The following is an 18,404-nucleotide window of genomic DNA, read 5'->3' on the forward strand; positions in this document are numbered from 1 at the left end:
TTAACAGGCATGCTGGTTATGTACTCTTCTGTAGGTTGTCAGATTCAGTTGTTGTGTTTTTTGATTTTCAACCATAAAATGTGTAGTGATCCACCTGGGTGCAGGTGCATCCAAGTAGGAGTATAACAGGCATGCAATACCACAGCTCTGTGCCCAGCCCACACCTGTAAGTGCCTTAAGACAAATGCTCCTCAGAGACGATCAAGTGATGAGTAAAGTAGCTAGTAGTGTAATCACATCCTAACATACTAGTAATGCCAGATACTTAGTTATATACTTAAAAGCTAGAAGAACATGGCTAACATCAGAGCTTAAGGAACTAGAGTTCAGATGAACAGAACCTTAGTTCCAGATTAGAAACATTTTCATTCAAGTTTCTCTTAGCAATTTACTTAAAAGACTTACCCAGAAAAGCCAAACTCTTTAATTGCATTTGAAAGCCAGTTCAAAGTTTCTGACTGGTTTTTAGGATTCTTCTGAGAGAAAGCCATAGCCACAACCTGGAATAGAAAAGAGTAAAAGTGTAAACTTTCACTGGCAAACCAGGTGACAAAGCACTGTAATAAATAAGCAAAGACACCTGCAAAAAACACAGGGCAAGTGAACAGAAAAAGCTGAGGTAACAGAAAAGGAAAAAGCAAGTGTCACTATAGCAGGATAGAACTGGAACTGAAGTGAACCAGAAGTTCCTGAAATACTTAGAGGCAGCCAGAGACACCTTTATTACGGATTCGTACCTGCTCTTTAAAAAAAGCAGTAGATAATTATTCATTATTACTGTGCCTCAGAAGATCATTGGAGAGATCCTTCTAGAAGCTCTGCTGAATCACATGGAGGACAGGGAGATGACTGAGACAGCCAGCACAGCTTCACCAAGGGCAAGTCCTCCCTGACCAACCTCATGGCCTTTTTTGATAGAGCAATCACATCAGTGCAGTTACAAATACCATATAGCTGGACTTCTGTCAGGCCTTGGACAAGGTCCCCAACAACATCCTTCTCTCTAAATTGGAGAGACCCATGAATTTCATGGGTGGACTCTTGTGGGTAAGGGACTGGTGGAATGATCACATCCAGAGGGAAGTGGTTAATGGCTCAGAGTCCTGATGGACATTAATGGCAGGCAGCACCCCTCAGGGATCCATATTAGGACCAGTGCCATTTAATGTCATAAATGACAGACAAAAGGATTGAGAGCTTCCTGAGGGCAAGTTTGTGATGAAACAAGCTGAGTGGTGGAGTTAAGACATCTGAAGGACAGGAGGCCATCCAGAGAGACCTGGACAAGCTTGAGAAGTGAGCTCATGGAAACCTGAGAAGATTCAACAAGCCAAGGTGTTCCACCTGGGCCAGGGCAACTCTTGGTATCAACACAGGCTGGGGAATGAGTGGAGAGAGAGCGTGTGCAAGAGAGAGCATCCAGCCCCTCCAAGGAGGCTGGACACGACCCAGCAATGCACACTCACAGCCCAGAAAGCCAACAGTGTTCTGGGCTGCACCAAAAGCACTGTGGCCAGCAGAGTGCTGGATTCTCAGGGAATTCCCTCTCTTCTGCTCTTGTGAGACCCCACCAGCAGTGCTGCATCCAGTTCTGGGGCATTCAACACAGGAAGGACATGGATCTGTTTGAATGAATACAGAAGAGGGCCACCACGATTTAAAGGATGGAGCACCTCTCCTATGAGGGAAGGCTGACGGAATTGGAATTTTTCAGCATGGATAAGGCTCTAGGGTGATCTTCTTGTGGCTCTTTAGTACTTCAAGGAGGCCTCCAAGAAAACTTCTGAAAAGTGCATACAGCGGTTGGACAAAGAGGAAAGGGTCTGAACTGAAAGAGGAGTTGCGGCTGTCCCACTCCTGGGAATGTTCAAGGCCAGGGTGGATGGGGCTTTGAGCTAGCAGAAGGCATCCCTGCCTAGGGTCTGGGGGGAGGACCTAGATGATCTTTAAGGCCTCTTCCAACTCAAACCATCCTATGATTCTATTTTCAACTTTAGAGGAAAATATATATAACTTCTGCCTCAGGAAGCATCTTGAGAGCAGACAAATCACTTTCATGCAAAAGAGAAAAATCAAAGATTTGGGATTTACTTCTCAGACTGAAAGGACGCCCTACATATTATTTCAGATATTATTTACTGAAAGAATACCTTTGCTGCTCACTCACCTGCTCAGCAGTCCATGGCAACTGACACGCTTCTGCTATTGCTGTCATGGCCTCTTTTGCATTAGTTCCACATTTCACATCACCAACCTTGTCTACAAGACCATCCAGCACAACCTGTGCTGAAGTTTTGGAGAAGTTTCCTTTCTGTGCAATTAATGCAACTATATGCAGTTTCATCTGCATCACCTGCAATGTCCAAAACAGCAAGAAAGTTACTCATGTGTTCGTTTATTTTAGACTAATTTTTATCATTCTAGATATCTATAGATACCTATAAGAACTATATGTGGGTAAATACTACCATATGGACAAAATTTGTATTTGCATATATATACACACATTTGAATATCTAGAAGTATTTATGCACACAGATATTTTGTACACACACAGGTGTTTTGCGTGACCATACACAAAAACTGTGTACACACACAAATACAAACTATTATATATATACACACACAACCATTAATACTGGGCTGCCATTATCTACTTTTAGAACTTATATACACACACATGCTTACATATATATCTAAAGACAACCTTTAGATCCCTTAGATGACATCTAGAGTCTCAACTCTCAACAGAAATAAAATCCAATTTGAGAGTTTATTTATTCACTGATTACAGACAGAACTGTGGCCACGGTGACATGTGCACTTACAGCCTTTTAGATGGAAGCTGCTTTACATTAACAAAAATGGACTATTTAGTTACTCAAGGATAATACATTACCTGAAAATTTGTTTCCTTCCAACCAGGTTTCTTGGCCAGCATTCTTACTAGGGCTTGGCAAGGCATTTCACTTCTTTCCATAAGCTCAACAGCCTAAAAGATAAACATTAAGTTAGCCAGTGGGTCACAAATTATACAAAACTCAAACAGAAGTTCTTAACTGTCCTCAAAGTATTTTCTTAATACTGAATTAAATTAGAGAACGTCTCAGCATAATAATTTACCTGAAGAGCAATTTTTACAAGGAGTCTAAGGTACTGAACCAACATTTAACCTACAGATTCACATCACTACTCCTTTAATGTTCTTTAACAAATATCCTTAACAACCACTATTGGCCATTCCAACCCTAGGAATTTAACGCTTAATTAAAAACAAACAAACAAAATCCAGGAACAGCCTACCTGCCCCTCAAAAAGCTGCTTTTGTTATTAAGATGAAGTATATTATGCAGCTTTCATGTCAGACTGTTGACTACACAGCAGAGATTAATCCTGAATATGATCTAAATTACTGGAGTTTAGCTGTTAATCATTCAATTGAAATGGCAACATTTTAATAAAGCAGGCTTCTGCAGCAGCATTTCAATGCAGCCAGTCACCATTTCCCAACTGAAGTTCGTCACTTTTCCCACTAAAATACTAAAAGCTCAGTCATTACTGTACTGGTGTCATGGTATGAACTGCTTGTACATCTACAGCTGAGGCTTTTTTTTGTCTGTGACTACATGAAGTACTTTCCACTAGCTGTGAAGACTGCTAGTACTGGATAAGCCTCTAAACTAAAAATTTCAACTGGTAAACAGTTGATTATAATGAATTGCTGCCTAACACACAAACAGCAGGCACTTCTTTGCAATAGATCGGGCTTAGTTGTTGCAAAACCTTTTGTTTAAATCTAGCTACCTTTGAGATCAAGCTTTACAATTACTTGGAGTTTTAAAAATACCTCTAAGTATCCTCAATCAAAATACAACTATTTTTGACAAAAGCACAACTGTCTACATTAAAGTAAAATACTTACTCCACCACTGTCATGGATTTTAAAGTATATAAGCCATTTGGCTTTTTCAAGTATTGTTTAATATTTGATCCATCTGAAGTGCTGACATACAACTACTACTAGTAAGTATTTCAGGAGACTTATCAGGCCAAGAGAGCTGAAGAAATTACTGCTTGTTTTCTCCTCCATGCAAGCAAGCCTCTCTTTCCAGTTACCACTGTCCAACTGCTGGATACAAGAAGCTGGAAGGACAGCAGCAGCTTTCTCTTCACATACTTCTATCTGCAGCCAGATCAGAACAAGGTTAACACTCCACTGGATCCCTTCAGAGAAGGGCAGCAACCTTAAGGACAGGTGATATACTGGACTGACCCCCGTACTGTGGTGCATTTACAAAACAGGAAAAGGGTTCTGTTGTAGATTGAAAGATTTTAGTATGGATTGTGGTTTAGGGTTCTTATGGGTTTAGAAAGCTGCTAAAATTGCACTGCAACAGAAAAGTAATCTCTGGAAAGTATGAGAAACTGTGCAGACAGTCAAAAATAATCTTGAATACCAACTATCTGCTTAAAGAATCAAGCAGAGGTAACCTAAAATTTGCAACGTAATTTTGGATGAAATCTAAATAAACACTGATGACAACGATTCAGAAGTTGATGAGAGCAGACAGGTCTTGTCTCCATTTTAGCAAAACGGAAAATGAAGTTTATTTAGTGATAAAAACTTTCCTTGTTTCACTGGTGTCTGCATCGCCTTCAGGAACTGTATTCTCATTTTCTACTGTATAACTAACAATATAAGCTGGATACACAATAGAAATTATTCACTGTAAGCAACACTCCAAATATAACTATGGTTTGGACTGACAGTCCAAAAAACCTGCAGATACACCCAGCAAAGCTTTAATAGCTTTTTTTACTGTTTAAGCCACAGATATCTGAGTTTACCTGGTTCCCAACCAAGAAAGTAGGTAGATGGTCAGCTAACATGCAGAATTCAGTAAGTTTTTTGAAATGTAACTTGCTATGAACAGCACAAACATGTTAGTTCATTTAATTACTACTTGATTTCACTTCAGATTCCAATGTAAACTCCAGAATAATGCATTCTCAGGCTTTTAATACCAGACTCCTTCAGCAAATCATGTGTCCTAAATTACATATGAAGTATCACTGTTTTTTAAATTTCTTCCTACTTCAGGGAAAAAAATATACCCTGTTATAAGGGTATAAGCGTGATTTATTGCTTACTGTTTTAAATGGCCTGGTGCCAACCACAGCCTGAAGAACAGGTGTATTTACCAAAATCCCATTTCACCAGTTACCAATTTATACATACTGCTTTCCCTTCTCCTAACAAAAACAAACAACCTCCATGAAAAATTCTGTAGTACCTGAAGAACTGACTAACCAAAGCTGCAACCTTTGGTTACAGAGGGCTTTGTATTTTAGAGAATAGCAGAATACTCACAGAGAGCTCCGACTCAAAGATTTCTTTGGTCTCAGGACCCTTCTTGCCTTTAGGCCCAGCACCTCCTGTACCTGCAGCTGTAGCTGGTTTGCCTTTCTTTGGTGGGACCCCAGCCTAGAAAGTAAATGGACAAGTTAGCCAACATCAAATAGGTCTCTAGCTCACATATCAAAAGAACTGCTGTCTTTCCTATACCACACTTCTGTATTCTAATGCCAAAAAAACGTGTATCTCTGACAGCATAAGAACTGCAGGCAGAGGTAAATTAGAGCTTATTTAATTATATATTGCTTTTAGACTACAGGTTTTACAAAATATAACAGGACAATGGAAGATGAGGGAAGGAAGGAATGATGTATTTGTAAAAGTCCAGGAAATAATTACTTAATCTGTATGTTTTCCTATGGATACTGGTTAGATACTAAACTTGTGACTGGTGTCTCTTTCTCAGGTTATCTGAATACCAATAGATTTCAAAATTTTATCTATTCTTCGAATCACAGGTATCCCACTTGAAGAACTAAGTAGCATGTTACAAAGACTACCTACTGCAATAAATTTTTAAAATCCAAAGAATAATATTAAAGAAATACAGGCTAATAGTTCAAATTACTTCAGAATATACAAAGGAACAAACTAAAAACAATGATGAAAAAATATCTGATACTTAATTAGTAAACTTGCTAGTTCCAAGAAATGTTGACTTCAGCCAAGTATTATATCACAGACCACATCAATGTTACAACATCTGAGGCTTCTCTGCATGTCTCCAGTCTTTTATCACTATTTCAAAATCAATATCTGGTATTAAGACGTAAGTGACAAGACTGTTTGTATCATTAAAAATTGAGATTTGATTACATTCCCAGAAAGTCACAGATTCCTTTTGCTGTTAGGCTCCCCTACTCCTGCAAAAGGACAGTGATAGCTCAGTGGAGGCATATGTTCAAACAGGCCACCTTTGATCTGCAGTAAGTAACTATTTCATACAATCGCAGACAGCTGATTGTCAGACAGCCTCTCACCTTTGCCGCAGATGCTTTTTTCAGTGGTCCTGGTTTGGTTGCTGCATCTTTTGTTTCTTTATCTCCTGCAGGTCCTGGAAGAGCAGTGGTCTTTCCAGTAATAGGCTTGCCTTCTTTTTTCTCAGCTGCTCCTCCTGCTTTTTTCCCATAAACCAATTCTACCTTTTCAGCACACTCTTTAATCTGCCAAGCAGAGGGGGGGAAAAAAAAGGTGGGGGTAGAAAGAAGCTATTTAGCTACCACAATTGGATGCACAGTGTCCCTTTACCAGCAGTGGCTCAAACTTGACTACCGTGGAAAAAATGTGAAGGGTTTAGGTTGGTTGCTTTCCAAGACTTTGTTATCTGGTGTTCCTTCAATAATAAGGTTAACCAGTCAGTGGCATCAACCATCACTGTATTGCCAAAATAATTCTCCTAGTTCAAAATGAAGTGCATTTATATACTAAGAAAACATTGACATCCTAGGGATACTCATAGATGCTCGAAGACTAAGTCTGAACACCTCAAATTATAAAGTTCATTCAGTCAACATACCTGCCAGCTTATGCAAAAGTATAACAACTTTGTTGTTGGGAAGTAAGTCTTTAATACCAAATCCTATCTAGTAATACAAAATTAGACCATATGGTTGTGACCTAAAAGCTTGTTTCAGACAATGAAGTGTTAAAAAAAACACTCCATATTACCACCAACCAAAACCACAACTAAATCTCACAACCCACCTCACAGATAGTACAGCCAGATACTTTATGTAAGAATCAAGAGATTTTCAGATTCCCTGCAACATCGGTAATATTTAATTAAAAAATACATATTCAAAAATCTGTGGTGAAATTAACTACACTAAAGCAACCTTCTCTAGCCTAAGATGCATCTTAAATGGATAAATGGAGGCTTTTTTACAACATTTATAATACTCACCCGATCAAGCTTTAGTTTGTCCACATCTGCTAGAAATGGATTCACAGCTTTCTCTCCAGCTACTTTCAAGGCAGTGCCTAATGCTTCAAACCCAGCATCTCTTACTTCAGGTGCAGAATCATTGATATGCTACAGAGAAAGACAACTTATGTCATGTGACTTGTAGCTCATGTCTGAACATATTCTATACAAATCCCCTCCCCTTATTTAGAATCTAAATCTAGTACAGAGCAATCCTTGACATTCCACTGCAGAAAGAGAAAGGTTGTTTTACACTTCTGTTTTCCTATATATTGACCAAGTCTACTTTTTCTCAGATACAGCCATTTTCTCATCTTTGTTTTTTTTTTCCACAAGAAGAGGTTGAACATTCATGCTTTAAACATCATGAAAGTTTATAAAGAGTTTAAAGTTCTGTAATCTTGTCATAATCTCAATTTTTAAAGCCAGGGATATTGCCTAGACCAAGGAAAGGGCTGTTTGCAATAAGAAAAAAAGTATACATCATTATTATTTACATTGATAAATGCTCTAGTGCCACTGCCGTGTATGACTCAATGATGGTTGTTCTTTTATCCATAGGAAACAACAGCATTCCAACAAAAACTTAGAGATGTGTGCAAGATGCAAGTGACAGGGTCTGGGATAATAGTTGTAAATCACTGTCCTAATCTACTACAAACTTAGTGAGTCTACAGCTTCAAAAAAGCAAAGATAAAGGAAACCAAACTGTTCCCCTGAATGACAGTCACCTTCAAGTTGGACATCAGCCAAAAACTGACTCTGAGGGCTACATAACACACAAGAACTCTTTGATCTCTGCGCTACTTTCAGGTCTTTCTCCCCAAACAATCCAAGGCTTCACAACAACAGTGCTCAAGTCAATGCCAGAGAAGCATCAATTCCTTCTGCTTTACCTTGAGAAGTGCAGCACAGAAAGGTTTTAACAGGCTTTTTGGCAGAGTAGAAGGTGTGCAGTGTCGGAAGCTTCTTGCAATGAAAAGGGATGTTTGTTGCTTAATTGTTGGGTTTTTGTTGTCCATGACTGCCAAAATATCTTCACTTATGTTCTGCAATGTGGTCTACAGCGTTGAATAAAAAAGTCATTATTTCAGTAAAGAGAAAAGCAAATCAAAGTTCAAGACCAATTCTCAGACAGTGGGGAAATTTTCACTCTTACTTACTGTAAGAAAGATTGCATCAATGGCCTCCTGCAGTGCCTGCACTACCTGGGGCTTCTTCTCTTTGAATTTCTCCAGGATTGTTGGAACAACCTATGGAAAAGGGAACAAAAATGTCAAATCCCTCTTCACTAATATAACTGGAAAACCTGATAGTCTGCCCCACTCTACTTTGCGGAGAAGCCAGTGATTCAAACATCTCCGCTGTACCCCTCCAGAATTACACAATAACAGTCTGAACTAGTTTATTCTTGCTGTTTTCCAACATTAAACTCATCCTACTCACTCTATTAACAAATACAGATTTTTAAACAATTTCAAAACAAAAGGCAGACCTACAAGTTCAAAGTTCACATAATTACATATTATGGAATTATACTGGAATACAGAGTAATAGAATGGAAATGAACAATTTCACAACTTAAAGGGTGCTGTGCTGTTGCATTCTAAGAATCCAAGAAGGAATTTAACCTGTCCCCTCTTTCCCAGCTTTCTGACAGCGCTAAGCATGGCTCATTAAGGAAGTCCTCATGTGATCTGCAGCTGACAAGATCAAGATTCTAAAGCAACTAGAATCCTCTCTGCAGCAATATTTTTCAGATCTACCATCTTGAAAAATCACATCTGACAGTAAACTATGTCATACTGAAATTTGACAGCAATTTCTACCTAGTCTAGGTGCTCAGACAGTCACTGCTAAGAAAACCAAACAAATAAAATATTCAAGGGGAAAAAAGGTAAAAATAATTACACTGCACATGTGTCAGTAATATGAACAAGTCCATTTTAGTATGGGTTCTGTAAGAGTAAGGACTTCTGTCACTGAGCCAGAAACATGCTGATCTTAACTGTGGAAAGCAGGCTATTTTCAAGATTTTCATAAACATAAGAGTTCAGAGTTTGGAAGCAGTCAAATACTTTACAGGAAGTTATATGCTCTTGCATAACAAAAAATAGATTTGCTTTCTACTCTGAAGCTCACTATGGGATCCCAACCACTTGTGACATACTGTGACTGAGGCTCAGGTGCTATCTTGGGCTGCAACCTCCAAATTCCCAGTTCACAGACTTCAACACTCAAAAAACCTGCAGATAATACAGATGGCACCACAAAGACCATTATACATGCAACTGCAGGTGCTAGATACCCCTACACCCCACAGAGAACAAAGTCATAAGGAGGAGATATTTAAAATCATTAAACCTCTGTTTTAGAAAATACTGACAGGCAAAATGAGCATTTTATAACATGGAAGTTAGAAACCACAGCCCATGTGAGAAGGGAAGAAGAAAAATTAGTCCAGGGGTACAAATGCAGTCAGAGGTGAAGGTGGCATACATGTACTCAATTACAGTGAGGACTATGATTCTATGCATGATTTCACTACTATTGTTGGAACACAGACTGCAGACTAGCATTGCAGTCCTATATTTAAGTAACAGAGTTTATAATCATACAATTCTAGCAACAATTCTGTTTTATAACACTTCAATGCCCACTCTCAGGAGAAGTCTGCATCTTCCTCACAAGTAAATAAATCCAGCAAACAAATCAAGTGAACTGCTAAAATGAGTACTGAGATTATGCAATTCAGAGCTGCCATTACACTACTGAAAAAGTCATCTTCTCAATGCCATTTCCTTGGCAACTACAGAGCTACACCCTTGTTTTAGACGCTTGGCTTTTTCAACAGTGACTCTGTAGCTATAAGGGTTAACCTTTAGAAATCAATTATAAAACAGATACCAGAATGATTTTTGTAGCTACAGACAGCTTTCAGAATGAAAGTGACTGTCCAAACTGTTGTTCAGAGTTCAAGAGACCTGAATGTTTCTGAAGCAGTGAGATTCAGCAACTTCCCAATTCAGAGACAACACTACTGGCAGTCAGGCACATCAGTTCTCTATTACTCTTGAGTATCACACAAAAAATTTGACTGAGCAGCTTAAAGAACACAGTGACACAGGCTTGAGAAATGAGTGAGAATTGCAACTTATTAAAAGCTCTCTTTGCTTCCATATACTGGTTAAGCTTCCCTGTATTCCCTGATATTAGCTACTGGTAAGAGAAGAGCACCATAGGAGAGAACAAACAGCACTCAACTGGAGCACCAGAACATTTTGGTACCAAAAGTTTCAGAATTTTTTGCTATTTAAGGTAGACAAAAAGCCCCACAAAACCCAGGCAACAAGGAAACAGAACACCCACCACCTACCATCCCCCAACATTCAAAAAACCCAACCAACCAATATAAAGCATACACCATGGAGGTGCTAAGAACAACTCTGATTTAGAAACTGTTTTTTCCATTGTGGCCTACAAATGCATTCCTGTAGGGGTATCTCTAGGACAAGGTAATGTAAATAAAGTTCATTTAACAGCAGAACAATTCAATTTTCTTAGTACAGAAGATTTATATTGCAACAGAAAGTTTCATATTGCTGAATATGAATGAAAAAGGTCCTTTCAAACTTGAGCTAGAAAGATCTAGGCAAGTATTTCAATACTTACTCTTTTAAGGGGTTGGTAAGCATTCATAATTGTACAAAGAACACCTTTGATAAATACCAAGGCTTGACAGGGAAAAGGGAAAGGGAAAAAAGGTCTCCAGCATGAATAAAATCAGGAAAAAAGTACATACTCTTACTTACATGCCCTGCATACTGTCCAAATTTCTTTCGGAGGCCTGTAGCTAGTCCAGCAAGGCATTTGGCAGCCAAAGCAACTAACATAACATTTGTATCCTTTCCAACAACCTGAAGAGAAAATCAGTTTCAGAGAAATGGAAGAATTTCTTACAATAATCAGTGGGCCACAGATTGGGTTATTTCCACAACTGTTCCATTTACTAATTTTCTACTTGTGAGTATTATATCAACTGTAACTTTTAAACTATCATACAAATAAATTATAAAAATATTAAATTATATGTGCACTCTGAGTTTTATTTAGTACCTTTTTGAGAGCTTTCACCAAGTCTGCATAGTCTCCTGATTCCAGCTTGGGATTTTTCACTAGCAGTTCAACAGCCTCTAGAGCCTCTTTCCTTTCTTGCCATTTTTTTGCTTCCTGCAAAGCAAATAATTTACATTAATCTATAAACAGAAACAGTTCTAGAGAAGCATACTTGCCACAGACCTTAGATTAAAAACCTTTATTCCATCCTGAGAAAACCAAGGTCTCCCTGCAGTTCAGCATCAGTAACTGCAGTGAAATATGAAATACAGTCCTTTCCCAGGACATACCTCAGCCCCTTAAAATTACAGCTTTTTGCTGCTAAGTTCAACTTTAAAACTTATTTATGATAGCCCGCATGTCAGTAACTCTAGTTTGTTATTATCCAGGTGGCACTAAAGCACACATTGCAGAATTGCCCATAAGTCATAAGACTCATCAGCTATACAAAGAATTAACAGGTAGTATTTAAGTTTATGCTTACTATTTTCTCATAGAAGTCTTTGGGAAGCTTGGAGAGAATTTCTACAGCTTCAAGCAACTCATATGCATCTACTTGTGGTACCGCCTCTTCCTCATCATCATCTCCTGCAACCAGGAGAGGGAAATATGTAAGCAGAGTGACACAAAATTTTGACTAGAGCACCACCGAAGGCTCGTTGCTTAGAAAGTGCTATCAGCAGTTGTGAACTTGCTATTTCAAAAGACAGATACTCTTTCATATAGTTTCTGCCTCAGACACATTTTCTTCTTATGTAGCGCACTCCACATTTTGCACCAGCTTGAGTAAAAGCTTCTTTACAATTTAATGCATTCCTTCACCAACTATATACAATATACTTGCCAACAGAGTATAGAGTTCAGAGATTAAATAGTTTACCTCCATCTGCATCTCCTCCAAGTCCCTGCTGCTGCTCAAATTTTGCTTTCAGCTCCTGTTGGGAGCGCAGGAACCTGGTCTGCTTAGGAGCAGCTGATGACACTTTGATCCATTCTTCTTCCAGCTCTTTTAGCTGCCAAAAGGGAAAGGAATCATTGTATCAGAGACATTGTGGACATACTCCAAGACAAGCAAGCCACTACAGTTTTCCCATTTCAAAGCCAAGACAGCACTACATTTCACTACTATCTTTTTTCTGCCACTAAAGGAGTGACTTCACATTCACTGTTCAGAAGTCTGTGGATATACTTAGTCAAAGAAGAGAACATTACTGCAAAGCATTTACATAAGAACAAACAGTAGAACAGTCAGAATGGCGTGGCCCCTCTGTAGACTTTGAATTAAAATGGCTGAGCATGAAGGAAGCTTTCCTTTACAGCCATGCTATTATTACACAGTAAAACTAAGATGAAACAAACATGCTGAGCTGCATTTGATGAAACAGTTTGGTTTTTTTTAACCATGCCCTTTTAAAGCTAGCTACTGCTTTTCACCTGAACATAATTAACTCAAGTGGGTAGGAGGAAAGGATGCATAATTTGCAAAGTTTTAAAATGATGAAATAGTCTATCTATCATAATTCAAGGCCACTTCCTGAAGGGAAACAGTCCCATCCTGAGCATCATCAGAATAAATATGAAGGGATGCACAGAGGAAAAAACTTCAGAAAAAAAGAAAACTTAGGATAACAGTTATTGACTTGAAGACTTTCAAGTGCAAGGGTCTTTATTATAAGGACAACCATTCTGCTACATTCTACTGCTCAACTGCCATCCTCAGTTCCAATATGAAGCTTCACCCCACAACTTCATGTATGTTCAGAGCAACCACTGTTACGATTTCCTTACAAACAACTAGGAGTGACCATTATTTTGGATAAAGTTAAATGGAGCTAAAAAAACACATTCCAGTTTTGGCTTTAAGAATGCCCAACATCACAGAATCAGGGAGGATGAGCATGAAATGTTTGGATACAGAAATACTTCCTGCCTACCTGAACAGAATTTATGTTCTGCAATGGAGGTCTCAAAGCATCCCTTATCCAACGGTAAATTTCCACAGCAAGGAGCTTGGCTTCGTCTCGAACAGCCTTTTCTCGAGATTCAAAAAGTTTTGGCAATACTTTGATGATTGGCTTCAGTGAGATTATCTTTGAACCAAATTCACTGACAGTGAAACACACAGAATAGCATCAGTGTCCATGAACAGGGAGCAATCCACAAATAAGTCATTTATTTAAAAAACAGTCTATGAAAGTATTCCAGTGCACGTTTAGTGATTTTGTCATTTACTCAAACCATTAAGCTAGATAATATTTTGAGATGCTACCATAAAATTTAAAGAATATATGCCCTATCAAAATTAACCTCCACACCCAGCTTGGAATTACAAAATCAGGCCTCTCAAATTACTTCAAAGTACTTAATCCAATCCAGTGTTTAAATCAGCTCCCTTGCCGGCAGGAAAAAAAGACAAAAGAGAAGAAAGAAGCTGTCCTTAGACCAAAATTTGTATGACCTACTTTTTTTTTTTTTTAAATCAGAATAGAATCTCCTTTGTCTATCATGGAAACAAGCTGCAGTAAAAGCATTAGTCACTTTTCCACTTGTTGGACCAGATAATTATAGTGAGCTTGGGTCATCTTCACGGAAAACATACGTGCTGAAATATGTGCCACTGAAGGAACACATAAAACAGGTTTCCTCAGCCAACCACCCTTCCTTCACAGAAGATTCTATGGGCTGTTCCACTTAATACACAAAACTTCCTATTCCAATCACTGATAAATGAGAACACAAGAACTTTCTTTTCAAACTCATAGCAAAGTTAACTGCTGTAGTTACTAAGGCATCATATATAAACCACCTCAAAAGCAATATTTTTTTTGATTCAGAAACATTTCTTCTTAATTCTGAATTAACCTTTCTACCAATCACACTTTTTTATGGTTCCCTCCAATTCAAGTTCCACATAAAAAAGCTAGCAAAAAAGGCTGCTCAAGAACTAAAATCTACGTGTCTCACTTTCCAGAAATTCTAGTGCGCATCAGTTTATTTCCACATCAATTTTAAAAAACACTCAGAATAAAACCTTCAAAACAGGTCTTGGAAGTAACACAATTTAAATATGTGAACAAATGAGTTGCGCAATAATTCAATTTTTCTATCATGACTTAAAAAGAGAGCATATTTGGAGAAATGCCTATGCAAACCTGTTTGTATCTAATTCATATAATCTAACTTATATAACAAGAAAGAACAGAAACCTTAGCACAAGACAGAAAACACCAGAAATTAAACTAGTAATGCATTCAAGCTACCCACCTAGGTACAACACAGAAAAATTTTGTTATCAATGCAGAACGCCTACCAAAGCATAACAAAAATTTAAGTAGCAACACAGCTCAGAAGCAGAAGATGGAGTTTAAGCCTACAGAGATGCATGCAAGTATTTGATCTTAACATCACATAGATAATAAAATACTGCAAGTAAGAAAAAAAACATATGTGGCACATTTTACAGAAGTAGTTAGTTGAAAGATACTGAGGAAGGTTATGCAGGTTTTTAACTACACTGCACTGTTAAAAGGACATTTAACCAGATAAGCAAATTAAAATATCTAAAACACATTCTTAAATACAGGACAGTAGTTTCACTTAGCAGAGGCACAGGTAATGTGTTAAGCCCAAAGCTTTATTTTGATATTACCAAAGCCTGAAACAATCAGTTTAACAAGGATCATCTCTATGTATGCCTCAGTAAGTTCTCTAAAACCCATATAACATAAGGCACTCTCCACACACATCATAGAGTTTTCACATGAGCTACTTTATTCAGAAAGAACTGTTCTGTCCATTAATTTCAAAATTTTCTGTTTCCTTTAAAAAAAACCCTAATGGTCAGTAAATTATATATACACCAAGTATAACAATTTCATAAAGCCCCAGTATTTTTCGCTCAAAGGCAGCAAACAAACTTGATGTGGAACCAAAAAATAATCTAATACTGAAGCCTACTACATCCTCTTAAATTTGATTTGATTTTTAGGGAGCACTAGCAGGTCTCTTTTCAATAAAGGAATTATTATATGGACAATAGAAGCTTACTGTGCAATGAGCTTGTTTTTTTTTTTCCTTTCTTCTAAAAACACACACTGTGTATCCAATTAAACATGCTCACATCAGTGAGGAAAACAGTGGTTTAAAAAAAACCAAAACAAAAAAACCCTAAACTATGTTTTAGTTTTCACATCAATGAGTTTATTACAGATATTCAGAAGAGAAGCTTCACAGTCTGGTACAAGACTCAGGAATCTTGCCCTTCTCTCAGAGGCTGGGAAAATGGAAGTTTGGTAAACAATTACCATGAATGAAAGAGATCCAGATGAGGCTAGTACAACATAGACAACCCTCACATCTAACAAATCCCATGATGTTGTCAACTGTTGCTGTCAAAAAATACCAATTCAGGAAAGATGCATTCTACTCAACAATAACAAGAGACTGCTAAAGACATCAATAAAATTAGACTCCACATATTGCTGGAGTGAGGAAAAAGCAAAGAAAACCACAAAAAACACCATGAACTAAAAGCTTACCTTAGCGCTTTCCTCAGTGTCTCTATACATGCTACTATGATTTTTGGGTTTTTGTTGTCCAGACCCTTTAATAATTCTTCTTGTATTGCCTCTCCTTTTTCAATTTCTATATACATTAGACATATATCTTCACCCAGCTCTTTTGCTCTGGCCTTTGGCTGATTGAACACTTTATTTACAACTCCTGATGCTACTTCTCCTGTTGTCCTGAAAGATGAGAGAGTATTACTTTCGGAACATTTTGTGAATTAAGTGTTCTACATCATTATCCACAGGAAAACAACACACACAGCACCAAATCCAGATTAAGACCCAACAAGCCTTCACATAAAAGGGACTACATCCTAAGACAACCTGGAAGGAAATAACCCTTTTTAAGGGATGGATTCATCATCTAGTTTTATAAAAGAACACAGATCGTAGTCAACATGATTCTAATATCAGACTACACCAGCGAATAGTAGACATTCTCAAGAGTGTATTAACACTCTCTAGGTGAGGTTCACAAATAAATGCCATGACCTGGAATTACATATGCAATATGTTAAGCATATCAGTACATAATCCCAGCACAGTATTTCACATATACTTCCAAGCTTCACATAAACTAAATCATTGACACCCCACTTTTTAATCGAAGAGTGTGCAAGGTTTTTAGATTTTTTAAACAAAGCTTTAGGTTTGTTTATTTGCTTTAAGTAAGAACTTTACTCATTTCATCAGGTCACAGAGTCAGTGGACCAAAGTGGACTAACTGGCCTGTTACATGCTTTTATTTCACCCTCAGGAGTATGGTCTACTTCATGGGTTACGCAACATGCAAGTACTAAAACACATCCAGTGAAGAAATTGGCAAGTATGAAGATTCATATTGGTTATGCTGGATGCAATGTCACATAAACATAACTATATTTTATTTCATGTATGAATTACAAAAAAAAAAAAAAAAAGGCTCCCTCCTGTACAGATAAGATTGTTTCAATCAAACAAGAACAGAGACTCCAGTTCACAGCACTCACACCACCATATCAGTGATTCACTTTTTTCACCATTTCAGAAATTTTTACTAGTGCCTTCAATAGTTTTTTAGAACACTGCAAGTAAGTTAAGTTAATACGCACATGGATGCCATCCACAAGGAAAGCCTGCTATTCAGCAAGTTCTCTAGACTGGAAAGCAAGTTCTGCTCTAACAGTACAGATCAGAATTGATAGTGGTCACTACATAATTTACATGCAGCTTCAGCTTTTCTCAGAGAGGCACATTAAACTGTCTTAACAGCCTAGGAGCAGCAAGAAAAGGCTACTTACTTCCCAGCTACATGAGCATTTTCAACATAAGCAAGCGCTGCTTCCAGTCCTTTCAGCTGAGCCACTGCATTGGAGTCGGTCACAAATTTCTTTATCAATCCAAGATACTTGGACCATTCAGGACTCTTTTCATCATCTATCTTCTGGAAGAGCTTTAGGGCTTCTTCATAACCGTTTAATCTGGCTTTCCATAGCTGGAACCAGAAATTGGACATTTAAATGTTGTGCTATTACAACCTTAACTCACCAATCTCACAAAGCTCTTCAATCATATTTGAAAGTATGCTCAGCAAGCTGGCACCTGCAGATTTCTCTTCAGTGTCTATATGACTGACATGCAACAGGACAAAATACTTCTTTTTCTCCCGCCAAGAATGATCTGGATAGAGAGATGCCAGTCTTCTCCCCTGCTCTTCATAAGTTCTAGCAAACGCCAGTGAGGAGGTGGGAGCCCACAGTTTCAGCTACAGATGAGTAATTTCTCCACGTGAATGAGTGTACTTATCTGTCAGCACACAAGCTTACGCCATATAACGCTACTAAAATCTGCTTAATAGAGGTTATTCAGCCTCTAGGTTGGATAGAGCTGATGCAGTTTCAGATCTGTTAATACTCACACCATGCAGCTGTCAAGATTACCCAATTACAGAGTATTTAGATACAGAAACACTACAAAATCATCATGAGCACAGATATGCAGCAAGCCAAATCCATGATCACCTACCTTATGTTCACATTTCTGATCAATGGGCAATTTCATCCACTCACTGTCGTCCCCCATTGTAAATCAGGTTCTCTCTATAACTACAGTAATTTCTGTGGAGATAAGGAAAAGTTAGAAAACAGAAAAATAAATACTGAGTGAATACATACTTATACCTAAAAATACAAAAACATAAAACCAAACCAACCAACCAAAAAAAACCAACCAACCAAAAAACCAAAAAAAAAAAACCCCAAAAACACCCCATACAAAACCAAAACCACAACACACACAAAAAATCCCAAAACAACAAAAAAATTCCAAAACAATACAACTCCCCAGTTCTGTAGCAAATCTCATTGCTAATATGCAATCTGAGATTGCAATTATATTTAGA

At 37.9% G+C, this 18,404-nt stretch overlaps 1 protein-coding gene across 2 annotated transcripts in view; it reads right to left on the minus strand.

The window, feature by feature from the left end:
- The window catches only part of CKAP5 (cytoskeleton associated protein 5), a 43,426-nt gene extending 25,269 nt beyond the window's left edge, over positions 1-18,157 (minus strand). The window contains exons 1-18 of one of the 2 annotated variants that reach the window (XM_031055694.1): positions 18,029-18,157; positions 17,305-17,498; positions 15,995-16,201; positions 13,391-13,562; positions 12,337-12,469; positions 11,941-12,044; positions 11,457-11,570; positions 11,153-11,257; positions 8,504-8,593; positions 8,237-8,401; positions 7,320-7,448; positions 6,397-6,579; positions 5,372-5,485; positions 4,072-4,183; positions 3,592-3,599; positions 2,900-2,983; positions 2,168-2,353; positions 406-500 (exon numbers count right to left, since the gene is read on the minus strand). In XM_031055694.1, coding sequence (XP_030911554.1) covers positions 406-500; positions 2,168-2,353; positions 2,900-2,983; positions 3,592-3,599; positions 4,072-4,183; positions 5,372-5,485; positions 6,397-6,579; positions 7,320-7,448; positions 8,237-8,401; positions 8,504-8,593; positions 11,153-11,257; positions 11,457-11,570; positions 11,941-12,044; positions 12,337-12,469; positions 13,391-13,562; positions 15,995-16,201; positions 17,305-17,498; positions 18,029-18,085 — 2,252 coding nt within the window. In that variant the 5' untranslated portion in view covers positions 18,086-18,157. Of the gene's footprint in view, positions 1-405; positions 501-2,167; positions 2,354-2,899; positions 2,995-3,591; positions 3,600-4,071; positions 4,184-5,371; positions 5,486-6,396; positions 6,580-7,319; positions 7,449-8,236; positions 8,402-8,503; positions 8,594-11,152; positions 11,258-11,456; positions 11,571-11,940; positions 12,045-12,336; positions 12,470-13,390; positions 13,563-15,994; positions 16,202-17,304; positions 17,499-18,028 lie in introns of both variants that reach the window. The other variant, XM_005419442.2, reaches the window with a different exon arrangement.
- Between the last annotated feature and the right edge of the window lie 247 nt (positions 18,158-18,404).

This window comes from Geospiza fortis, unplaced genomic scaffold, assembly GCF_000277835.1.
Source record: "Geospiza fortis unplaced genomic scaffold, GeoFor_1.0 scaffold66, whole genome shotgun sequence".
NCBI classification, from domain to species: Eukaryota; Metazoa; Chordata; class Aves; order Passeriformes; family Thraupidae; genus Geospiza; species Geospiza fortis.